Source organism: Passer domesticus, chromosome 10 (genome assembly GCF_036417665.1).
Source record: "Passer domesticus isolate bPasDom1 chromosome 10, bPasDom1.hap1, whole genome shotgun sequence".
NCBI classification, from domain to species: Eukaryota; Metazoa; Chordata; class Aves; order Passeriformes; family Passeridae; genus Passer; species Passer domesticus.
In genome coordinates this window covers 33,946,661-33,967,526 of record NC_087483.1, presented here as the reverse complement: position 1 = coordinate 33,967,526, position 20,866 = coordinate 33,946,661, and the positions used below count along the sequence as shown (strand labels likewise).

General features: G+C 47.9%; 1 protein-coding gene across 2 annotated transcripts in view; it reads left to right on the top strand.

Annotated features, from left to right (window-relative positions):
• ITGB5 (integrin subunit beta 5) overlaps window positions 1-20,866 on the top strand; it is a 57,562-nt gene that overhangs the window by 34,834 nt on the left and 1,862 nt on the right. For both annotated transcript variants that reach the window (XM_064435053.1, XM_064435052.1), the window contains exons 11-13: window positions 15,809-16,031; window positions 16,750-16,853; window positions 20,261-20,377. In XM_064435053.1, the coding sequence (XP_064291123.1) occupies window positions 15,809-16,031; window positions 16,750-16,853; window positions 20,261-20,377 (444 nt within the window). The remainder of the gene's footprint in view (window positions 1-15,808; window positions 16,032-16,749; window positions 16,854-20,260; window positions 20,378-20,866) is intronic.

The following is a 20,866-nucleotide window of genomic DNA, read 5'->3' as shown; positions in this document are numbered from 1 at the left end:
GGTTGATCCTGGGCTCCCAGCTTTGGCAGGAGCAGGGGAGTCAAAGTCAAAGGCTGTCTCCCTGCAGGTTTGTCTGCTGCCTGCATCCCACAGAGATGAGCAGAGGTGTTGTTATTTTGATGTAACTATGCACATCTCTTGCACACTGATGTATTTCCCTAGGAAAGAGTAAGCCAGCACTGGCTTGAATCCCCTGAGGCTTTTTTGTTGTCATAAGTTGGATTTTTCCTACATGTGCCATCCTTTGCTGCCTAGGCAGAAACAATCTTCTTTTAAAGATGAAGTATTTGGTGTAATCCCCTGGTGTGTCACAGGTGAAAGGAAAGATTGTGTTTCAGGCTGTTACTTATTAGAGAAAAGCTGTATTAAAGACTCCTAAAGCTGTTTTATGTATGGATTTTTCTCCCACTGGGAAAACAAGTCATTCACTGGGAAAGCTGTAGCCAGTCAGCTTTGCTTAAACAAAGGTAGACAAGTTATTTAGCTGTGTTTGCTGAAATGGTTTTAAAACCTCATCAGTCCAAGGTCAAATAATTTACCTTGAACATAATTGCCTGGATTAGCCCTCGGACATAATTCCCTCAGTTGGATCAGGGCAAAGGCTGTTCTTTAAAATTTGCCTGCTTGCAAGCAACTAAAATATTTCCGTAGCTGAAAACCTTGGACAAAAATTCCAAACAAGTGTAAACTTGGAAAAAATAGTTACTTTTTATGTTTTCTCCAGGGAAGTGGTGTTTTTTCCACTGCTGTTTATCTTGCCCTGCATATTTCAGACTGGGGCTGTAAGCTTTGGTTGTAAGTTTCAGGCTGTTTGAGGTGATTGTGTTGTTAGGCGGATAGAGGATGTTTGTGTTAATTTTCCTGTACCCTGGCTAGTGATTTTGTCACTGCTGATGATGAGGCAGGCAATACTCTGGGTTTGGAATTGCCCTGCAGATCCCTGCTGGGATCCAGTGGGAAAGGCCAGTTCCACCCTGACAGTGCCTGGACTGGGGGGTGTGTGGGGCTCTCCCTGCTGATGCATGAGTGGAAAGATGGGTGAGCAAGCACAAAAAAAGTGTTTGAAGGTAGACGGGGGAAAAATTAAACTCAACTGTGAAGTAATTAGGAGCACTACTGCCTGGGAGTTCTCCAGAAGACCACATTGCTTTGAAAGCATCATCCCACCCAAAAGGAGTATATTTAAAAGCAAGCAGGGCATCAATGCTATAAAGACAGGTTGTAAGTTACTGGTGTAGCAGTTGCTGCAAGGACACACCTCTGCTCAAATTTCCTTTCCAGCAGGAGGGCTAGAGCTCTGCTGCTCCGCAGAAAAGCCAGTTATGCATCTTGTGTTGCACCTGCTTGCCTCTGTCCCTGTGGAGGATGTCTGGTGCTGGGAAGCACATCATAGCTGGTTTGGGATTTGCTGAAGTTTTTAAAAGTAATTTAAAACTCCTTTTTATAGCTATGAAAGAAAACAAAGGGTAGGCTGAGGCCAAGCAAGCTCTTTGCTTGAGGGATGGGATGGAGTCTGGCATGGCTGCATGAGGTGGTCTGTTGGCTTTTTTTTTTTCTTTTTTTTTCCCATAAATTCCAGCAGCTGTGATGCTAAATCTGAATTGTAGCAAGCGCTGTGCCAGTGACATAGCATTTTGAGGTGGTTTTGTCAGGCCAAGAGGCTTGGGATTTCCCAGCCCACCACAAGCCTGCATGGCAGGGCTATGCCCAAGGCTGCCCCTAACAAACAGCCCTCTGCTACACAAACACTGCTGGGAGCTTCCAGCAGACCATGCTCTCTCCCCGCTACAAATGAGGTCTTCTTAGAAAAGACCAGGTGTTTAGCTCAGCACTGAACATCCATCCACCAGCACACGTAGACTTGGAAGCCAGAAGAGCTTGGGTGATGCCTTGGGAGCAGATTGATTCTCAGGGCAGTTGCTATGGTGGCTGGTTGCTGTTTCTGTTCCTGCTGGGGGGTGAAATGACACCCTGCCCTCACTCTGCCTTTTCCTGGGCACAGTGTCTGTCCCTGAAAGGCTCTGTCATCCCTGTGCCTGTCACTCTCTGGGGGGAGTGCAGGGGCACACCAACAGGTTTTAGCTAAAGCACAAACCAAAAAAGCAGAGTGTAGGGAGCTGTGATTTTGCTGCAGATTGTTGTCTCTGTCCTTGCTTGGGAGTTTCTTGGCTTGGACCCATGAGGGAAACTCATCACTGCTGTCAAGGGTTTTATTTACACTCTTTGAATCCTCTGGTTGCATAGAAGGCAGTCACTGCCTCAGTGCATTTCTGATGACTGACTGTGCTTTGAACCGTGGAGCCCAACCTCAGGTTTAGCACACAGGCTGTGGTGTCCCCCACCAAATGCCCATCACCTGCCCCAGCTGTTGAGCAAGGTGATCCCATGAACCTGGAGTGCCCATCCCAACAGAGCTGATGAGAAAACAGCCTGTCCAACCCGAGTTGAGGTTTTGGGGACCTCCAAAAACCAGGAGGAGAGCACAGATTTCTGAGCTGAGAAGTAAAAATCCGCTCAGGCAAACTGCTTTGCACCTACATGGCTGTGGCATGAGCCCATCACCAATCTGCAGGCATTTCTTCCTTTTATGATCTCTAGTAAAGCTGTCCCCATTGAGTCACTGCCATGACACAGGGATGGGTGGCATGTTATGCTCAGGCATCCTGTATTCCCAGCAGAAGCCAAGTGGGGTTGAAATACTCTGAAATGAACTTGTTTCTTGTCTCTTGGCATTTGGTCCTTTGGCTAGGAAAAAACCCATTAATTCCTGGGTCCATTTATAAATATTGGAGCCTCATTTTTGTCAGCATTTGAGAGGAGAGATGCCTGCAGACAGTGCTGCCTATGGCTCCAGTCCTTTTGTAGTCCCCCTCATGAAGTGGAGAAGCAGATTTTGGGTGAGAAAGAATCTAAGGAACCAACAAGATTTAATTCTTGTTAGTGAGAGATTTAACATGCTTCCTGCATCTGTGAGGGAAGTGGGAAAAGGGAGTAATTTATATTGTGGAGTAAATGTTAATTCAAGTTGCATCCAAATCAGAATCCGTGTCACTTAGTCACTAAGTGGTATTTGTTCTGCTGCTCCCCAGGCCCAGGTAACAGCTCTGGAATAGCTGTTTCAAACCATTAATCGAGCTTCTGGAGGGGCCATAGGGGATGGGTACACAAGTATTCTGTTCTCACTAAAGAAATGAACCTGTGTTATCTGCAGCACTGCGCTCTGACAAAGGCAGAGGCTTCCCAAACCCTCAAATGCTTTACTCCCAGTTTTTCTTTGGGTGGAGAGGTTGCCTTTTTGCATTGACGTCTTCGACACATCACTCTGTCCCCTCTGCTCTGAAATGTGGGTGGCTGTGGGAGAGGAGCAGAAATCCCTCCTGCCTGCAGCTGGGCTGGGGAAGGGGCAGCTGGCTGCACAGCCCACAGGCTTTTGAACTCCTTGGCTGCCTGCCAGGCAGTTTGACAAAGGAGGAAACATCTCTGCCCTAATTGCATTCCTGCAGGTCCCATAAAACAAGGTGGCAGGAGGGAGGAGAGGCCCCAGTAAGGGCATCACACATTTGCCTCTAATGAAGACAGACTGGCTTGTTGGAGGCCAAGCTTCATTAGTTTCAGTTGCTCCAGACCTATTTTTTCTGGGATGGGGGGACACAGAGTAATGTGGCATCATATGGGTCTCTAAAGAAATATCCTGTTACCCACCACCCCTGTTCCCCAGCTCCCTGTGTGAGTGTAATTTGTGTGCTTTTCAGCCCAGGACTCTGGTTGTGGACAGGCACATCACTAATTACAGAAGAGCACTTGTCATGCTGCAGCCATTCCTCCCCCTAAAACACAAAAAATCTCATCCTGAAAATCCATACTGCCTGAGCAGCACGGCAGCTACTGCTGGTTGTCCGGCTTTCAGGGAGTTTTCTGTGGTTTCTCTTCTTTTTTTCTTTTTTTTTTTTTTTTTTTCTTTTTTTTTTTTTTAGAATTGGATAATAAACCAGATTTAGTAACAGTTTTGCATCTGTAAATGAAGCTAGTCTCTCTAGCTTGGAGCAGCTGTGAGCATCTGAACTGGTTAAGGTGACTAAAGGTCGTGACTGGCTAAAGCACAGCACGATGGAGATGCCTTGGAGCGCAGGAACTGGTCTTGCCTCCCTTACCAGCACAGGGCTTCCAGTGACACAGAAAACTCAGATCAGCCACAGAGCATCAGGTGTCACATCTGCAAGTACATGCAAGTGTCAGAATCACTTCTGAGATGGGATGTGGGAAGAGACAGCTCATTGAAATTTTTTCGGGGTTTATTTTGCAGAGAGTAGCCAAGCTGACGCGCGATGTGGCTCCAGCTGCCCTGCTCAAACCACTACAAAAACTGCTGAGCTCATTGAAGTCCTCAGTATTTACTTCTGAATGCTTCCTCTCTTGGTTTTAGTAAATAGGGAAGCTCAGGGAGGTTTTAGCCTGTACTAAGACGCAGGGAGATGAGGCTTTTTTGTTTTGTTTTGTTTTGTTTTAACACAGCCTCAAATTAGAAACCTCACTCGTGCTTTTGCAATTTGTTTTCACTGTACCCTGTCCATAACACATTTAACAGTCAGTGGGACGATGGCTCAGTGCCAGTGCCCTGGTCTCTGCTCCTGCATTAGAGCTCCATGCTTTGAGAGTGGCACTTGGGTTTGATTCCCCCGCTGGTATCTCCACCCTGGGGAGTTGGATGGGATCTGTTACTATACAAATCACTGTGCCCATGGACACGTTGTCTGGAAATAGACTTCCTTCCACATTAGGAGGATAAGAAAATAGATTTTCTTCCACATTACTACTCACCTACCCAGTGGTGAATAAAGCTACCATCTTGGGTGGCAATAATAACTTTCTTGGATGGAGGATGCTGGTGTGCCTCTGAAAGCTCAGATGTGAGAATAAAGGTGATCCGCATCTTTCAGACACACAACAGCATTTTATTTTTGATCTTAATTATTTTCATTCCTAATACCTACATTTTTAGCAGAAGCCGCTGTTAAGAAAGAAATGGGTAGTGTTTGATTTGTTAGCCTCTGAGGTGCAGGTGATGTTTGCGTGTGGTTTGGGGAGGAAGGAGAGCTTCCCTTGTGCCCACTGTCTGTGGTTGTGCTGCAGGTGGTGTGGCTTTTGACGAATGTACCCCTGCCAGAAGGGAAGAGGGTGGCCTGTGGCAGAAAGAAGAGAGGGAACAGAGCCTAAACCACATCTGCAATGCTTCCTTTTAAGTCACGTCCAGTCTTGTTATCTGAGGTTTTTCTGAGCACTGCTTAGTAAAAGAGAACCTGAAGAAGAGAGACAAAAGGACCATATAGATATGGAAGTTAAAAATAAACCTTTGGCTGTTGCTAAGTGCTGGTGCAGCTGTGAGCCAGGCAGCTGTGGGGAGATGCAGCTCTGTCTCTGGGGCAGCTGCCCCGCAGGTCAATCCCTCTGTGCTTCCCATGTGGGAGGAGGATGGGGAGCACACATCTACCAGCATATTTGAGGCTTGTTTTGGTGACAGAGGATGCAGTGTCAGCTCGGGTCACTGTGCTGTAACCTCACAGTACCAGTTGCTTTGTGAGTAGTCCCAGTCATTAGCAGCAGGTTGGGGGCACAGGGGTCAGTGGCTGCGGGGTGCAGGGCATGGGAGAGGGGTTTGGGGTGAGCAGAACTGAGTAAAGTCCTCTGAAACAAACCCCTGTATCATTAGGGTGTTGTAGCACTGTGAACGCCCATTTTCCTCCCAAAGAGCAGGGTAGGAGGAGGAGTCTGGGCTGGAAGACACAGCAGTCTGTGTGTGTTGTCACACTGTGTGGGGCACAGGGTGCCCTTGGGAGCCCACAAACCTGGTTTCAGGCACCCTGAGGTCTCTTGTCTACAGTGCCACTTGCACCAGGGGACCTTATGCCCAGAACAGACAACAAGGAGGTGGCACTGCATCTCTCTTTTACAACGTGGTCAAAACTCAGACTGCATATTCAAGTTTTCTAAAGACCTTTCTCCTTTGTGCATTCCCATTTGGCCTTTGCTTTTATCACCTGCAGGAGCTGCTCTGCCAAGGGTCCTGTCCTGAGATGTCTGTGAGCCAGGGAATAAATGGATGAAACAAAATAACCCCCCTGAATAAGAAGGAAAAATAAACCTCTGACTTGCAGTGTCCCATAGCCGTGAGGAACTGATCCCAGAGCACCTGTGCCTGGTGGCACTCTTGGGTGGGCATCCCCTCTCCACCTGACATCCCTCCTCCACCTGTGAAACAGTTTGGCTCCAGTAAGAACAGACTACAAACATTTAATAAGGAACAAACCAAATGGGGCACCTCTGCTGTCCTCTTCCTTTTCTGGGGTTAAACTGCAAAGCTGTTCTGCTGACTCTCATCACATGGATTGCTGTAAAGAATTGGAGGGTTTAGGTCAACTCCATTTATTCCAATCCAGTGGGTCAGCTTAAAAAAAAAAAAAAAAAAAAAAAAAAAAGGACCAGGTCAGCTGGAGCAGGCAGGGCTGAGGACTGTGGTTAACTGAATCCACCTTCATCCTGCTCAGACTGATGCCACTCTTGGCCTGCTTGCAAGCTCCCTGCAAATGCTGTTTGGCTGTGTGTCCAGTGTCATTTGGCTGCACAATGTCTAAGTCCCAGATCAAGAAAAATGCCTTTTTTTTTTTCTTTAAATGTGTGTTTCCATAAACCAGAACTTTTCTTAGGCCAGCTGTTGAACTGTTGGTATTCCTGCTTGCCCTCCTGTGGAGTGTGGGGCTGCCATGCTGTTGCAACATTTTGTAGCAGCAGAATGTGATTGCTCAGGCAGTGATTTAGAAAACATTTCCACAGGTGAGGAAGGAACTGTGGAGGCGCCTGCTGCTGCTGACACATGTGGGATGTTGGCTTTTGGGCCTTGTTCTGGCAACAAGAGCTGGTGTCTGAGCCCTGGGGTCAACCCGGGCTGCTTCTCTTGGTGCCTTGGGTCTGGCCGTGCTCTGCCAGACAGCAGTGAGCTCTGAGAGCAACACTTGAAACCTCTCAGCCTTTAGTGTGGAGAGTCATTGAGAAAGTCTGCTCTTCACACAGTGTGAAGAGGAGCAGAAACTGCAGGGAGGTGTCTGGGACACGCTCACCTGAGGCTGTGGGCAGCCTGTGGTGCTCTGTGCTCCCATCATGTGCTCACTGTGCCAGGGTGGCACCTTCTGTGCAGGGAAGGCTTATTTGAGGGCAGGGACACCCAGCCCTGAGCTCCCAGATGGTTTGAAAGGCTGTAGAGAGATTCCACGCTAGGGTTGTGTGAGTGGCTGGCTGGCAGTAGCATTCCTCTGTAGAAGTGTTTGATTTTAATTTGTGGGCAAAGGGTTCCTGAGCATCAGCCAGGACCAAATTCAGCAGGGTGTCCCGTGGTGCTCTGGGTCTGCTCATCTCCAGGAGCTGTGGCTCATAGTCTCATTGCAGAGAGGGGCTGAGAGCCATGTGGGAGGTGTTTGCATTCCAAATTTCATCTTCATGAAGTCTGGCCTTTTGGAGGAGCATGGGGCTGACTCAGTGCATGTGTTTACTCACATCTTCAGTCCTTGGGCGGCTCCTGAAACCGCTTCCTCCCAGGACATCATTTCCATCCTTCCCCAATCTCTCTCTTCTTCTTGTTCTTCCTCTCAGAACTTATTTTTTCCCCTTTAACCTGGTTTCTCTTCTCTTTTCAGTTTAATATTGAGTCATGTGCCCCTGTCCTCCGTGTGCCTCCCCATCCTGCTCTATGCCTGTTCAAAAGGCTGAAGATCCCAGAGTTCAAATGCCTCTGGGCTGGGACAAACAGCATGGGGTGACCTTGTCTGCTGGCTGTGACCTGTGAAAGCATGGCCAGTGCTCCTAGCTGCAATGTAAAAATGCCTGGTCCCCTCTCTAATTGCACTGCTAATGACTCCCGTGCTGTGCTTCAGGTCAGAGATGGCTGCAGGCCAGTACAGGTGGATGGTTCTTGGCTAGAATGCTCTGTGCCCCATGGATGTGCTCCTCTAGGTTTCTTTCACAGCAGTTAAATGCAGTGTTTGTTATTACACCACCATTAGCATGACATTGTAACCTGTGAAGTGTTACTGATTATTGTGGAGTTGGACTCTGTGGTCCTCATGGGTCCCTTCCACCCTGAGATATTTGATGATCTTTGGATTTCTCACAGGAACACAAATGATGATTCCATTTGTGTTAGTGCTCAGTGCTGTGTTTATTCCTTTTGTTCCTTGGTGTTCCTGGCAAGCATACCCTGCCTGCCCCACCTGGCTCACACCACCTGGCTTTGTATTGGTTTTTCACTGAAACAGCAACTAGGCTGGACATTCTCTCCCCAGTGTATGGAGTACTGCTCTCCTAGAGTCTCTATTCCTGGCACGAAAGGGCAAAGCTGCCCTTTGTTACCCCTTCTTTCTCCCTGCCCCGGCTCTTATTGCTGTCCAAGCCTTGCAGCTCTCCCCAAATCTGGCAGCAGCTCCTCGAGGGCCAAGCCGCACAGAGCGCTGCTGTTCCTGCCTCTTTTCACTGCCGTTTCTCCTTGTCTCTCAGCGGACCCTTAGCAAGTGTGAACGCATGCTAATGAGCCATTAAATGCCCGAGCAGAATCAAAGAATACAGGAGTGACGTCTTTGACATCTTTATGGGAGCCAGAGCTCTGTCTTCGGGGTTCTGCTCTTAAAGTGGCACAACGAGTGGGCTGCAACCTGAGATCTCATCTGAAGATGCATGCATGTACCCAAACCCCCTGTCTTGTGCAGCTGCCCCCTCCCAGGGCAAAAAACCCCATAGAAAGCTCCAAAAATCGCAAGATGAACCCAGAAAATAAAGCTTAGATGGTCTTAGAACAAACTCTCTTTAAATGCTCTACTGGCCAGCATCTCGGTGAGTTTGGTGTCTGAATTTGGTCTCTCTGGTGGTGGTCATTGACAGAAATGCACAATTGGAAATGAATGTTGTATTTGGGGCTTAAAGGCAGAAAGTCTTAGATCAGCAGGTGAGTGGAATTCTGGGTCTCTGCATTTCTTGTTGACATGCACTGACAACCTGTGAATTTTATTTATAAAATTGAGCTTACGTAATTGACCTGAAAGGGAAATGCAGCACAGCCTGTGTGTTCATCCTGTCTCATTTTCTTTTTCTTTGTCTTACTTTGAGTGATATTCTGACTTTTTCCAGGTACTTTGTTAAGGGAGAAATCTCTTACAAAACCATGGACCTTTGGTGAACTTGCACCAAATTATGTGTTTGTATCCAAATACAGCACTGGGCAAGGCTCCTAAGGCACTGCATTTTGCAGAGGAAGAATCTCTCTCTACTCTAGAGCCCACTCCTCTCAACAGAGTCCATCAGAAAGGACATTCAACCCACTTGTGCTTCAGCAGGAAGGGATTTAAACTGCTGGGTTTTTTTAAGGATGGATCTGAACGATAGAATTTGGCCCTGAACTTTAGGGATTTGGGATCACACAGCTTTGGTTTTGGAGAAAAATTTTATTTTAAGAACATATCTGGAGGTTTTTTGGGTAGTAGGAGCTGGTAGGAGTCAGCTCAGGTGTCAGAGCAAAGGATGAAGCTTATCCATCCTGGAACATGGTGTGTTGGTGGAAGGGTTGCAACACCATAGCTTTTCTCAAGCCTTTTCTATGCCTTTCAGCAACTGCATGGTTGCCATATGTCCCCTCGTGTTTCCAAATGTTCCAGAGCCTCCACAGTGACTAAAGCTGAAGTGCAGAGTTGTATAAGCAGATCTGAGCAGAGACAGGCCAGGAAGTTTTTAAGTGGGGGAGAAGCTCCTGGCTCTGACCTGCCCGTGGGTATTGGTGGTATCTGGGCAGGACTGGGAGGGCCAAGTGGAAAATGGGGTTTTTTTTAAGCAGTTTTATTTGTCAGGCTTTTTGGGTAGAAAGGAAACAAATGGAGAGCTCTGAATTCAGGAGGGTTTTGTTTGTGAGCAAATCTGTGAGGGCTGGAGAGCTGGGGGAGAGAGGAGCACTGCTGTGGGAGAGGAGTTGCTGTGTACCATGGGAGACCCAGTGAACACCTGCATGTGGACAGATGGAGGTTGACAGGAAGGGACAGTGGCTCTTTTTGAGTTAGAGGTTTGGAGAGAGACACAGTAGGGGCAAAAACACCAGAAGATTCACACATACCACCCAATTCTGATCTGGCTTAAGGAATAATATGAATTGTTGGAAGTTCCTGTGGTGCCTTCCATGTCAGGTACTTAGGGGGTAACAAAGCCAAGAGTGGTGGGATGGTATTTTGGCCCATGGCTCAAAGGAGAGCAGCACATCCATCCCAGGATAAAGCTCTGTGTCCCTGGGAGGATCTGGCACCAGCTCTTGCCCCATAGCTCTCCCTGCATCAGTAACAGAGTTGGCAGCAGGACCTGAAATCTCCAATTCCCAGCTCTGCGTCTCCATCCAAAAGGCCACATGTGACAGGCTTGGCTGAGGAGCTAATGAAAGTAGAAGTAGAAAGGATTTGTGGAGTGCTGAGCTTACTTGGAAAAAAAAAAAAAGAGGAAGGCTTTATTTTAAGAAATGCAGCTTTAGATCTCTTTCAGGAAATGACTCCTCACTGCCCATTTTGGCTTTCTGATGGATCATCAGCTGTATCTCGTGGTTGCATTTCAGCTTCACTTCTTTAGCAGAGAGAAGGAAAATGAGGAAAGGCTGGCCAGGGCTGCCACAGGAAATCCGCCTGCCACGGATAGCTTTCAGCTGCCTTCATGAAACAGCAGTTTCCAAAACCATGTCTTCCTTGTCCATTTCTCCCTGAACCCAGAAATTCCCAAGTGAGGAGAAACTGGAGTGCTGAGGGGGGTTTTTGTAATGGCAGTGCTGCGCTGTGGGGGATGCTGGCAGTAATGTCAGCTGGTGATGGGACTTGTACCCATGGCTGAATTAGCAGCTCAAGCCTGCACTTATTCCTTCACCTTTGGTTTCATTAGTCTGCATCTCCAGTGCTGTTTTTGATGATTGGTGAGCCCAGTGCTGGGACTGAAATCTTGGTTAAACCCATATGCTTCAGGATATGAGCATCCATTGCAATGGGAAGATGCACAGATCCATGGTGTCTGGTGTCAATAACGTTCAGAAAAGCACTATTTGTTTCCTACTAACCTCTTAGTGTTTGTTTTGCAGCTTCAGTATTGCATTGTGGGTAAATGACTGTGGGCAAGCTCTCCCCTGGTGTGAGTGGAGGCAGTCGGATGAATTCCAGGTTACACAGAAACCTTTGACATTTGTCTGTCTGTGTTTCTGTAGTAGCCTCCTTAGCACAAGGAGGTTGTTATGCTCAGTGGGCTCCAGGGGTTGGGGATGCTCCTGACAGCCTGCCTCCCTCGTTTTCCCTGCTGGACTGGCATGACCCAGGGGGTGGATCCTAAACCCATCCCCGCTGTTTGAAATTCCTGGAGCTCTCTCCAAGTCCCGGTGGGTGCTGACCATCTGGCAGTGCCCTGGGCCAGAGCTGTGCTGTGGGCAGGCTGCCTGGCCTGGCCTCTTCATGTGCAGCACTGCCTGCTTTGAGCCATGGAAAGAAATGACTAGGGAAGTTGATGATTTATTTGCCTAAGCAGGCACTGTGTCTTACCCTAGCCTTTTCCCAAATGAAAAGCCCTATGTTTTCTAAGTGTTCCAAGGCTTTTCTGCTGCCCTTCTTCCTCCCACTCAAAATGTGCTGTTCACAGAGCCTCTCCCTCAGACATCAACCACTTTTGCTGAGAGGTTGGAAGGTCTGGTACAAAAGTGGTGCTCAAGCAGTGCCCTCTGTCTGTAGGGTTTGACTTCTCTCATAAGCAGATGTTTTTGATCCATGGTTGTGGACCCCTTCTTCACTGGGGCTCTCTGGGTGAAGAAGCAGCCAGGGCTTGTTAAAGGGATGACACTGGAGAATGTGGAAATTGCTTGCCATGACTTATTTCTCTTAGTCGTTTTTCCTGTAGGTTTTTTTCTATTTCAGTCTACTTGTTCAAATAACCAAAAATGACAAAAGCACGGCCTTTCGGAGATTGTGACCCAAAGTCTGGATGTGAGCACAGAGGCACAAAAATAAATGGTTTGATGTAATGGGAGCAAAATACAGTATGATCTTTCTCCTCCTGAGTGCTCAGAAACCACTGAACTGGCTTAAAAATCATGACTTGTTTTTCTTGTATGTTAGGCACATCAGTTTAATGTTCTAGAAGATGGGGGAAAAAGGAGTGTTGGAGGAGGCTTGTTTTCAAACCTTTTCCACCTCTCTTTAAAAACTAGGATAATGTTTTTTCTTTCAAAAGAAAGCTGGTGTTTTTTGCATGAATTTGTCGCCCCCAGAAGTAGGCGGGTTTGGGGAGACCACCTTCTATGAAAAGAGACAGAGCTTTTAGTGAACTGAGTTTCAGACCTCTTGGTGCAGTTCCTAAGGCGCGGTTATCGCGGAGGGCAGACGGGCTGTCCTGCCAAGCAGGGTCACAGCCTGCTCTCAGGAAGGCTGGGATGAAATCAGGGTCAGAGGCTGGAAGCTTCTGCCAGAAGCTGCTATCCTGATCTGGGAATGACCCTGCTTGGGAAGAACGCTGCTGTGGGGGTGCCAGGCTGGGTCTGTGCGGTGCCATGCTGGGGGCAGGGAGGATTTGGGCTGTGGCTGCCATCCTGGGGGGAAATGAGGATGGCTGGATGTCCTGGGAGAGGCTGCCTGAGTGACAGTGAGATGTGCAGCCCAGCCAGGGCACAGCAGTGGGATGGGGATGTGTTTTGGGATGGGGAGAGCTGGGCTGTGAGTTTCAGCCCCTCTGGTGGTGTCCTTGGGAGCAGTGCATCCCATGGCTCCTGCCCGGATGGGTCCCAGACTAGTAAAGCTCAGTCTGGGGACTGCTTTCCCCACACAGAAGCATTGCTTTCCTGTGCACACCCTCCCAGCAGGTTTCTGCAGCCTCCTGACATGTGTTTTGTGTTAGCCCCCTGCCCTGAAGGTCAGGAGCTGACTGGAAAGAATGTTATCAAATTCAGGGGGAGCATTTAATTTCCTAGTTAGATCTGGATCTTTTAAACTTCTAAGCTTGTCTCATTTTGAATATGGGAACAGAAGAAAACATCTCTTATTATGTTTGGAGAACACAATTAATGTATTTTGGCTTCACAAACCAGCTTTAGCAGAGAATGTATAAACTCAGAAGGTTCAAGGGGGTTAAAGTCCAGGGTGACGTCCTGTACCACGAGACTGCTGCTGGTGCAGAGGTGTCTTGAAACACACCCTCCTTGAGGACACATTGCCATGGAAATGAAACTGGGAAGTGAAACTGGGTTCATCATGGGCACGGTGGTGGAAGGTTTCCTGCAGGCACAATGGCACAGAGACTGCTTAGCCACATCAGCACCGTGTGGGACCGTGGGAGAGAGAGCTGGGACTGGGAATGAGCAGCACACTGTGCTGCAACGTGTGGTACTGGGTAACACTGCAAACCACAGCTCTGGATCACTGTCACCAAAAGCCTTGCTGCCACGTTGCCTCAGGACTCCTCTCAGTTTGTGTCCCTAGTGAGATGGTGGAGTGTATTCCCACCTTGGATGCTCCAGGTGGATGTTGAGAAGTGGGACAACTCTTATTGTGCCCATATGAACAACAAATGTTTCTCATTCAGAGTTTCTCTAGTCTGCAGGCTGTGTGGGAGATGGATGGCACCAGAAGTGTAGCTCATGGTGCTTGCAGGAGTGGCCACTCTTTCAAGCTGATGGAAGCAGTGGAGACCATGACATCTTTGCCATTGAAAGTCAAGATGGAAATTCCTGCTCTTGGCACATTGACCATGATGAGCTTCAGCCAGTGACTTCTTGAACACTAAGCCAGTGTGGCCAAGGCAGGAAACACATGTCAACATGTTTTGACATTTTAAGCTCACACCCCACACTTAGTCACCCTCATACAGAATGGCTTTTTCTTCATCCCCATCAGTAAATAAAACCACATCCTTTAAGATGCTGTTTCTTAAGTTTTCCAATCACAGTGGTTTAATAGGATGCATTATTTGCAAATGGCCATTTCCCTTCCCCAGAACAGTAATTTCAGGCTCCACCTCCAGCCTGCCAGGGGCTGGAAGGGATATGCAGTCTTTCTAGCCTCCTATGACCTAGCACTGATGCCTTTAAAAACAGAACTATTTAATTGTCCAGAGACACACTTCCTCTGGAGTCACATCTTGTGCTGCATTCTGTGGTGTCCTAGAAGAGCTGAGGGGTGATATGAATACCATCAGCTTGCTTCTCTTGGCCCTCAGAGTTCAAATTCAAGCCTGAGCACACTTACTAATCGCCAGCTGCTTTGGATTCCTTGAAATAGTGCCCTTTATCAAAACCATAGTTTATAGCTCATTTGGTCACTTGCATTGCCATAGAGGCACAAAACCTGCTGTATGTGAGAGCCCAGACACCTGAATTAATTATGAATAAAAGCCAGACACCCCATTTGTTTTGCTTGTGAAGTGATGGTCCTGGGAGTCCCCCACTCTGCAGCTGCCCCAAACAGCAGCAGCTGTAGATGTAGCTGAGCCCATGGGCTCAAACCCAGAGCTTTCTGTCTGAGGAAAGGGCAAGGCTGTCATTGTGAAGGCAAGCAGAGCAAGGGATTTTAATCTCCATCAGATGTAGGCACAGAAGGAGGTCACCTCTAAAGATCTTGTAAACATAATCTCCTTTCTCCAGAAACGTTTGAATATGCAGGCTGGATCCAAAGCAAACGGTGGGAGAGCAGAAGAGGCTGTAGAAGGACAACTTGTGATGTGCTGGGATATCTGAGATGCCTAGTAAAACAGAAGGTGCTCCTGTGACTTTTGGCAGGGGATATAGCTTGGCAATCCACAGCCTCTGGTAATCTTGGCACAGTGGGAGAGGCAGGGAGATCTGCGGGTTTATGTTGATGAAAGGAGCGTGCATATAATTTATCATGTCTGGGGTGCTCAAGGCTCTTTCCAGTGGAAAAGCTGAGCTGTAATTAGGTTGCTGGTGAGCCTTGTGTACAAACCCTTCAGCTCTGTAAACTGTGCCTGCAAAGGCATCCCTTCTCCTAGGGACTGGCCACGGAAGAATTTGAGCAATCCCAGCAGATGGATGCCTCTCTGAAACCAGCTGCTCAGTGGACAGCCACTCCACTCGCTGTCACTGACAGCCCTGGAGCCTGTTGACTTTCTCAGCCCTTCACTAAACCCCGTAGCTCCCAGGGGATGCTTCAGTGGAGGAGAGACCTTACTGGCTTGATTTCTCCATCCGTTTCTGCTGTGAGCTACACTGAGTTGCTCCCTGGTGAGGGGACTCAGCTGGCCCCAGCAACCTTCATGCTCTGTCTGGGTATTGTTTGGACACAGGAAATAGTGCTTGTTGAGACAATTTTTTTAAAGTTTTTAAGAGAACTTCTTAAGTAAAATTGTTAAGAAGAAAGGGAAAGAAATACTTTATGAGGTGGGCAACCTGCTAGGCTTTTTGCTGCTAAACTCTGGGCTCAAAACCAGCAAGGAAGCAGTATTCCATTCCCATCTTAATATTTCTTGATGTAGACAAAGAAAGAAGAGATTATTTAATATAAAAGTAGGAAGAGGGAGGTGCCCATTTGTCTTGAGCAGCTATAGAGGGAAGCTGGAAGAACAATGAGTAGGTATTTTTTGCTGCTGAATTTTGATAATAATTTGATATCTAAGTGTTTCCCATCAGCATCTGTTTGTTGCCCTGCCAAGTAAGGTCTCTCTGGCAGCTCTTCCTGCTGGGCTGCTGATCCCTCCCAACCACAGCACCCACTGGTGGCCCTGGATTCTGCTCTCACCTCTCCCCTGCTCTCACCTTCAGGTCATGGGGAGTGCCACTGCGGGGAGTGCAAGTGCCACGCTGGGTACATCGGGGACAACTGCAACTGCTCCACGGAGACGGACAGCTGTGTTTCCAGCGACGGGCAGATGTGCAGCGGCCGCGGGGCCTGCGTCTGCGGCAGGTGTCAGTGCAGCGAGCCAGGCGCTTTCGGAGAGACCTGTGAGAAGTGTCCCACCTGCCCGGGTGTCTGTAGCACTAAAAGGTACTCACAGGCAGTTCAGGAGGGATTTCTCGCTGGTGGGAAGGGCAGCTCTTTGGTTCCTGGGAGACTTTTCAGCTAAGGAATTACTTATGCTTTGTTAAATGTGTGATCAGCCACAAGCAAGCCTGCTGCTGCTAGGGGCCCACGCTAAGCAGCCTGACAGTATCCCAGGTAGAGCAGCAACAAGTCTTGTTGCTCTAGTGCTCATGGAGATTCATATCCCTGCTCATTTCCAGTGCTGTCTCACTCTGCAGGAAAGGCTGGCAACCCCAGTTTTGCTGCACTCTGAGCTGCAGATATCTGGGTGCAGAGAGCTCTGAGCTGCAGAGGAGGGGACAGAATCAGAATCACTGCCCCTGCCTCACGGTGATGAAGGTGCCCCAGGCATCGGCCTCAGATTAGCACAGAGCAGCAGGACTGACTGCCTTGATCTCAGGCAGGATCGATTTTGCAGTAGCTGATGTGCAGATCCTAACATCTAAAGGGCAAACAGACCCCAAACCTATCAGCTGCTTTGCGCCTTCTTTGAATCCTTTGCACTTTCATTGAATCCTAATAAATCCATCCTTGTGATGGAAATGCCCAGCCCTGAAGCTGCACGTTGTGGTGCAGATGTGCAGCCTCCAGACCAGCACCCAGGGAGTCCCTTCCCGAGGGCTGAATCCCTGTGTCCATGCAGGGACGTGTGCTTAATTTTCCCCTCTGTGTATTACTGCAGGGATTGTATAGAATGCAAGCTGTTTAACTCAGGAAGACTGGCTGATAACCAAACCTGCCAAAAGCACTGCAAGGATGAGATCATCACCACTGTGGATGTTCTTGGTAAGCTGGCAGGTGGTGGGAATTGGTGACTGTGGCATTGAACTCTTAACCAGACGAAGCCATATCTGTAAAGAAAGCTTCAGGGAGTACTTGGTATTTAGAAATGTGTGTGTGTAGGTAGTATGAATATGTGTATGTGTGGTATGTGTGATGCTCTCTCCAGGCTATAATCCATACTGAAGTAAAAAACTCTTTGATTTTAAATAACATCTAACCACTACTGCCAGTGCAAGGAGCAGAGAGAGTGGAGTGAGGTCACATGAGACAGATGAGAGGAGTCATGAGAGAGTGCAAAAGGACAAAGTATCACCCAAGAAAAGGCATTTTCTAACCTTCTGAGGTTTCATCTTGGAAGAACTGAGCTGGTAAAAGAAAGCAATGCAGTTTTGAAAATGAATTCTGCTTTGGTGGAACTGACTGCTACAAGTCCCCCTGGCAATTTCCTGTCCTTTGTGTCCTCTTCTAGAGGTCACCCCACATGTGCATCTCTCAGCAGCTGACTTTCTCCCCACTCTTTTCAAGATATGTTCTGGGAGTCCCTGGTTGCTGTTTAGGGGAGTAGAGGGGATCCAGACTTGTAACAGATTTAATCACAATCCTGGCCTTGGCCTTAGCAATATCTCTTGGAGGGAGGGATGGAGATCAAGCCAGGGATAAGTTACTGTCTGCATCTGGCATTTCCTCCTCTTCCTTAGTTTATAGAGGTGGGAGTCCCGCACGTTGCTCAGCCTTTCACTCACTTCCTCCTAAGCTGTCTGCAGGTGATGTTTTTCCCATTGACTCCTCTCACATCCAGTGCCCCACTTCTAAATTATGACCAGTGGAGTTTCCTACCCTTCCCTTTGGGACACTTGCTCTCATTCTCTCCATCACCATGCAGTTTAGCAGGGATTGCACCTGCACCAGCACCCTGTGAGAGGTTTGGAAGTTCAAAACACACAAAACTCCTTTTTAATGCCTGTCAGGCCAGCACATACTGGGAATGAAAGCTCATCCCTCCTGCCTGGTTAGTGTACTATGCCAAGGTCAGCTTTTGTTCTGTCTGCTCCCTGGAAGGTGAGGCTGGGCTGTATTTTGCCAGCCCCCTGCATGGCTTTCAGAGAAAAAACAGCCAGATTGCTGCTTTAAGACATTTTTGGGAATTATTTTCATGCTTCCGTTGAACTATTGCAGTCAGATTGCACACAGTGCTGTGATCTTGGGAGCTCAAGGCACTTTGTAGTTTGGAGATCTGAGCTGTTAGAGAAAGAGGTAAAGCAAAATATTCCTGAAGAAAGTTCTTGTGGACTATGGACTTCTTCACAGGCAGACTTGGCCAAATGCTGGTTTTCAAGTGCCTTTGTATAATTTAGCACATATTACAAGTCCCTGCTGAAAGGCAGGTATTTGTCACAGAATACATAGGTCTGTATTGTCCTGGCAGAGGAAGATGGGACCTTCTTAAATATCAAATTGCAATGAGCACAGCCTTGAGCATCCCAGCTGCCTTTTGTCTCTGGATACGATGCAGTCAGGGCTTCAAAGCTTTGTAGAGCAGAGGTCTCTGTCATTGGACTCACGAGCCAGAAGCTGCCTCCTGGGAGGCTTGTATGGCTTGCTTTGGATTCTGCAGGATCTCCTTTGGTTCTGCATTCCTTTGCATTCCTGCTAGTTCCAGAGAGGAGCTTTCAGCATGAGAGGAGCAGGACAGGTCCTGCTCTGAGCTGAACCTGGCAGCAGCACACATCAGTGTACTTAAAAACTCAGTGGAGCCCTCACACCTCTCTCTGTTGACATGTGATCTCTGAAAGCTAGTGAAGCTCAACAGAAATCATTACTATTGAGACTTTAATCACTGTGTCTTTTACTGAAATAATGGTGCAAGGATGGGAGTGAAAGCAACTAAATCTACAGGAACTAAGATTTTCTGCTCAACTCAAAAGGACATTAGTCAAGAAACATGGAAGTATTATCTATATTAATTTAATTAGTACTTTGCTTTGTAACAATCAGCACTTTTCCAGCCCATGCTTTGCTACTACTGTGTAGATAGAGGAGGTTTTCCTGTCCCAGGATAGGAACAGCTGAGGTTTGTCCACACCAGAAACGTGTCAGGACTCACCAGAGGGGCAGCTGCATCTGAGCTCAGCTGTTGAAATGGAGGGTATTAATCTTTTAACTGGATGCAGGTCAAAGGCATTGAAAGGAAAAACAAACAGACAGGGGAGAGCTAAGGGGCCAGCATAGCAGTGGCCATTAATGCAATCATTTTTCAGCATGACAGGCATGGATATGAGAGCTGTGGAAAGCTATTTCCAGGTGCCTAAGACAAGGTCATGCATGTCTTTGCTAGCCAACAGCACTGGGTCCCCAAATTCCTGTCCCATTAAACTCTAAGCCCTTGCAGGCTTGCAGAGCTGTTCCCCAACTCCCTCCAGTCACTGTCCCTACAATGGGGGCATTGAATGAGCTGTGGCTGTGCAGGGCAGTGGCTCTGCTGAAATCACCCCTTAAGCTAGATCTGCAAACCTTAGGTGATGGCTTTGCTCAATCTTAAATTGCTTCTGTGAAGCAGCCTTCCTCAGGCAGCACTGACAGTGACCAGGCTCTGTCTGGTGCTGTGGTGTGTCAGACACAAACACACAGCACTCACATGGCTCTGGGAATAAAGTCCTCTCATTTCTTGCAACTCCCATGTCTACACATCATCCTTGCAACCCCTCCCTCCCTCCTCCCCTTCCCATTTTCCTTTTCTATCTCACTCTTTGAAAACAAATTTCTCAGCCATTTCCGGAGCTGGAGCCATTCAGTACAGCTGGAGCACAAGCTGGCCATGGGCTGCTGCTGGCCCTGTCTGAGTCAGTGCCCCTTGTTTTCCCTTCACCTTCCACTCTTCAAGAGATTTAGCAAATTAAGAAGAAAATGGCATTTATTGCAGAAGCAGACTTGCATGAAGGAAGAATGTATGTGCGTGTGAGGTTGAGTCTGTTTGCTGTGCAATGTTTGCCAAGTGCTACATTTTCTCGAGCAGTAAATCTGGACACTGCTCAGTTACAATTTGTATGAGTTGTGATCAAACTGTGCCGCTTTCCAGGCTTACTCCCCATTCCTCTGCTCCCAGGCATCCCTGGAAAGCTCTGCTTATCTTGCAGGGGAGAGCTGTGCTAATTCCTAATACTGAACCTGCCAGCTAAGTCAACCAAGTGCTGTATTGCAGTTTAAACATAGCCTGTTAGACAGGGTGACTAGTTCAGAATCAGGGAACCCACACCATTGCAGGTTTTTAGGGAGGAATTACATGAAAAAATAGAGGGTGTTGGAAGCATTTCTTTGAAAAATTACAGTACCAAAGTTCTGCAATGTTTAGGATTTTTTTTAAATGTATAAAAACTTCTACAAAATCCTGTGATTCTTGCATCTGTTTCCAGAAACTGATGACCCCAATGCGATTCTCTGTGCCTACCCAGTGAACAACTGCGTCATGAAGTTCACCTACTTGGAGCTTCCCAGTGGGAAATCCAACCTCACCGTCCTCAAGGAGCCAGGTTGGCCCTCCCTTGGGTTTCTTTTTTGACAGCACTGGCAGCCTCAGGAGAGGTGATGGGCTCCTGGGAGCCTGGGGGCTACAAAATGGCTGGCTGCATGTGTGAGCAGATAAATCAGGGTGATTTAGACTGAAGTGTTTTGCAGTGATGAAACCCAGCTCCAAATGCTCCCAACTTAGTAAAAAGAACTGTGAGAGTAAACCTTGCATGTGAGCCCTCAGCATTGCCAGCAAGTGGCTGAAGAGCTTTAGGAGGCTGAATTAACTGAAGCCTATTTAAGTAGCAAAAAGTATGCTTGATTTGGAGATAAAGCCCCTGTGAACAAAAACATCAGAAGAGGACACCTGGTGCAGCTGCTGGTTAAGTTAGGATATTGGGAAAGCCCTGCACCACCTAAGGATTTCCACATTGCCAAGGACTTCTGATCCAGGCAGTGTAAGGGCTGCATGTCCCTACTCCCCTCCACAGGCTGTGCAGACAGCTGTGCTT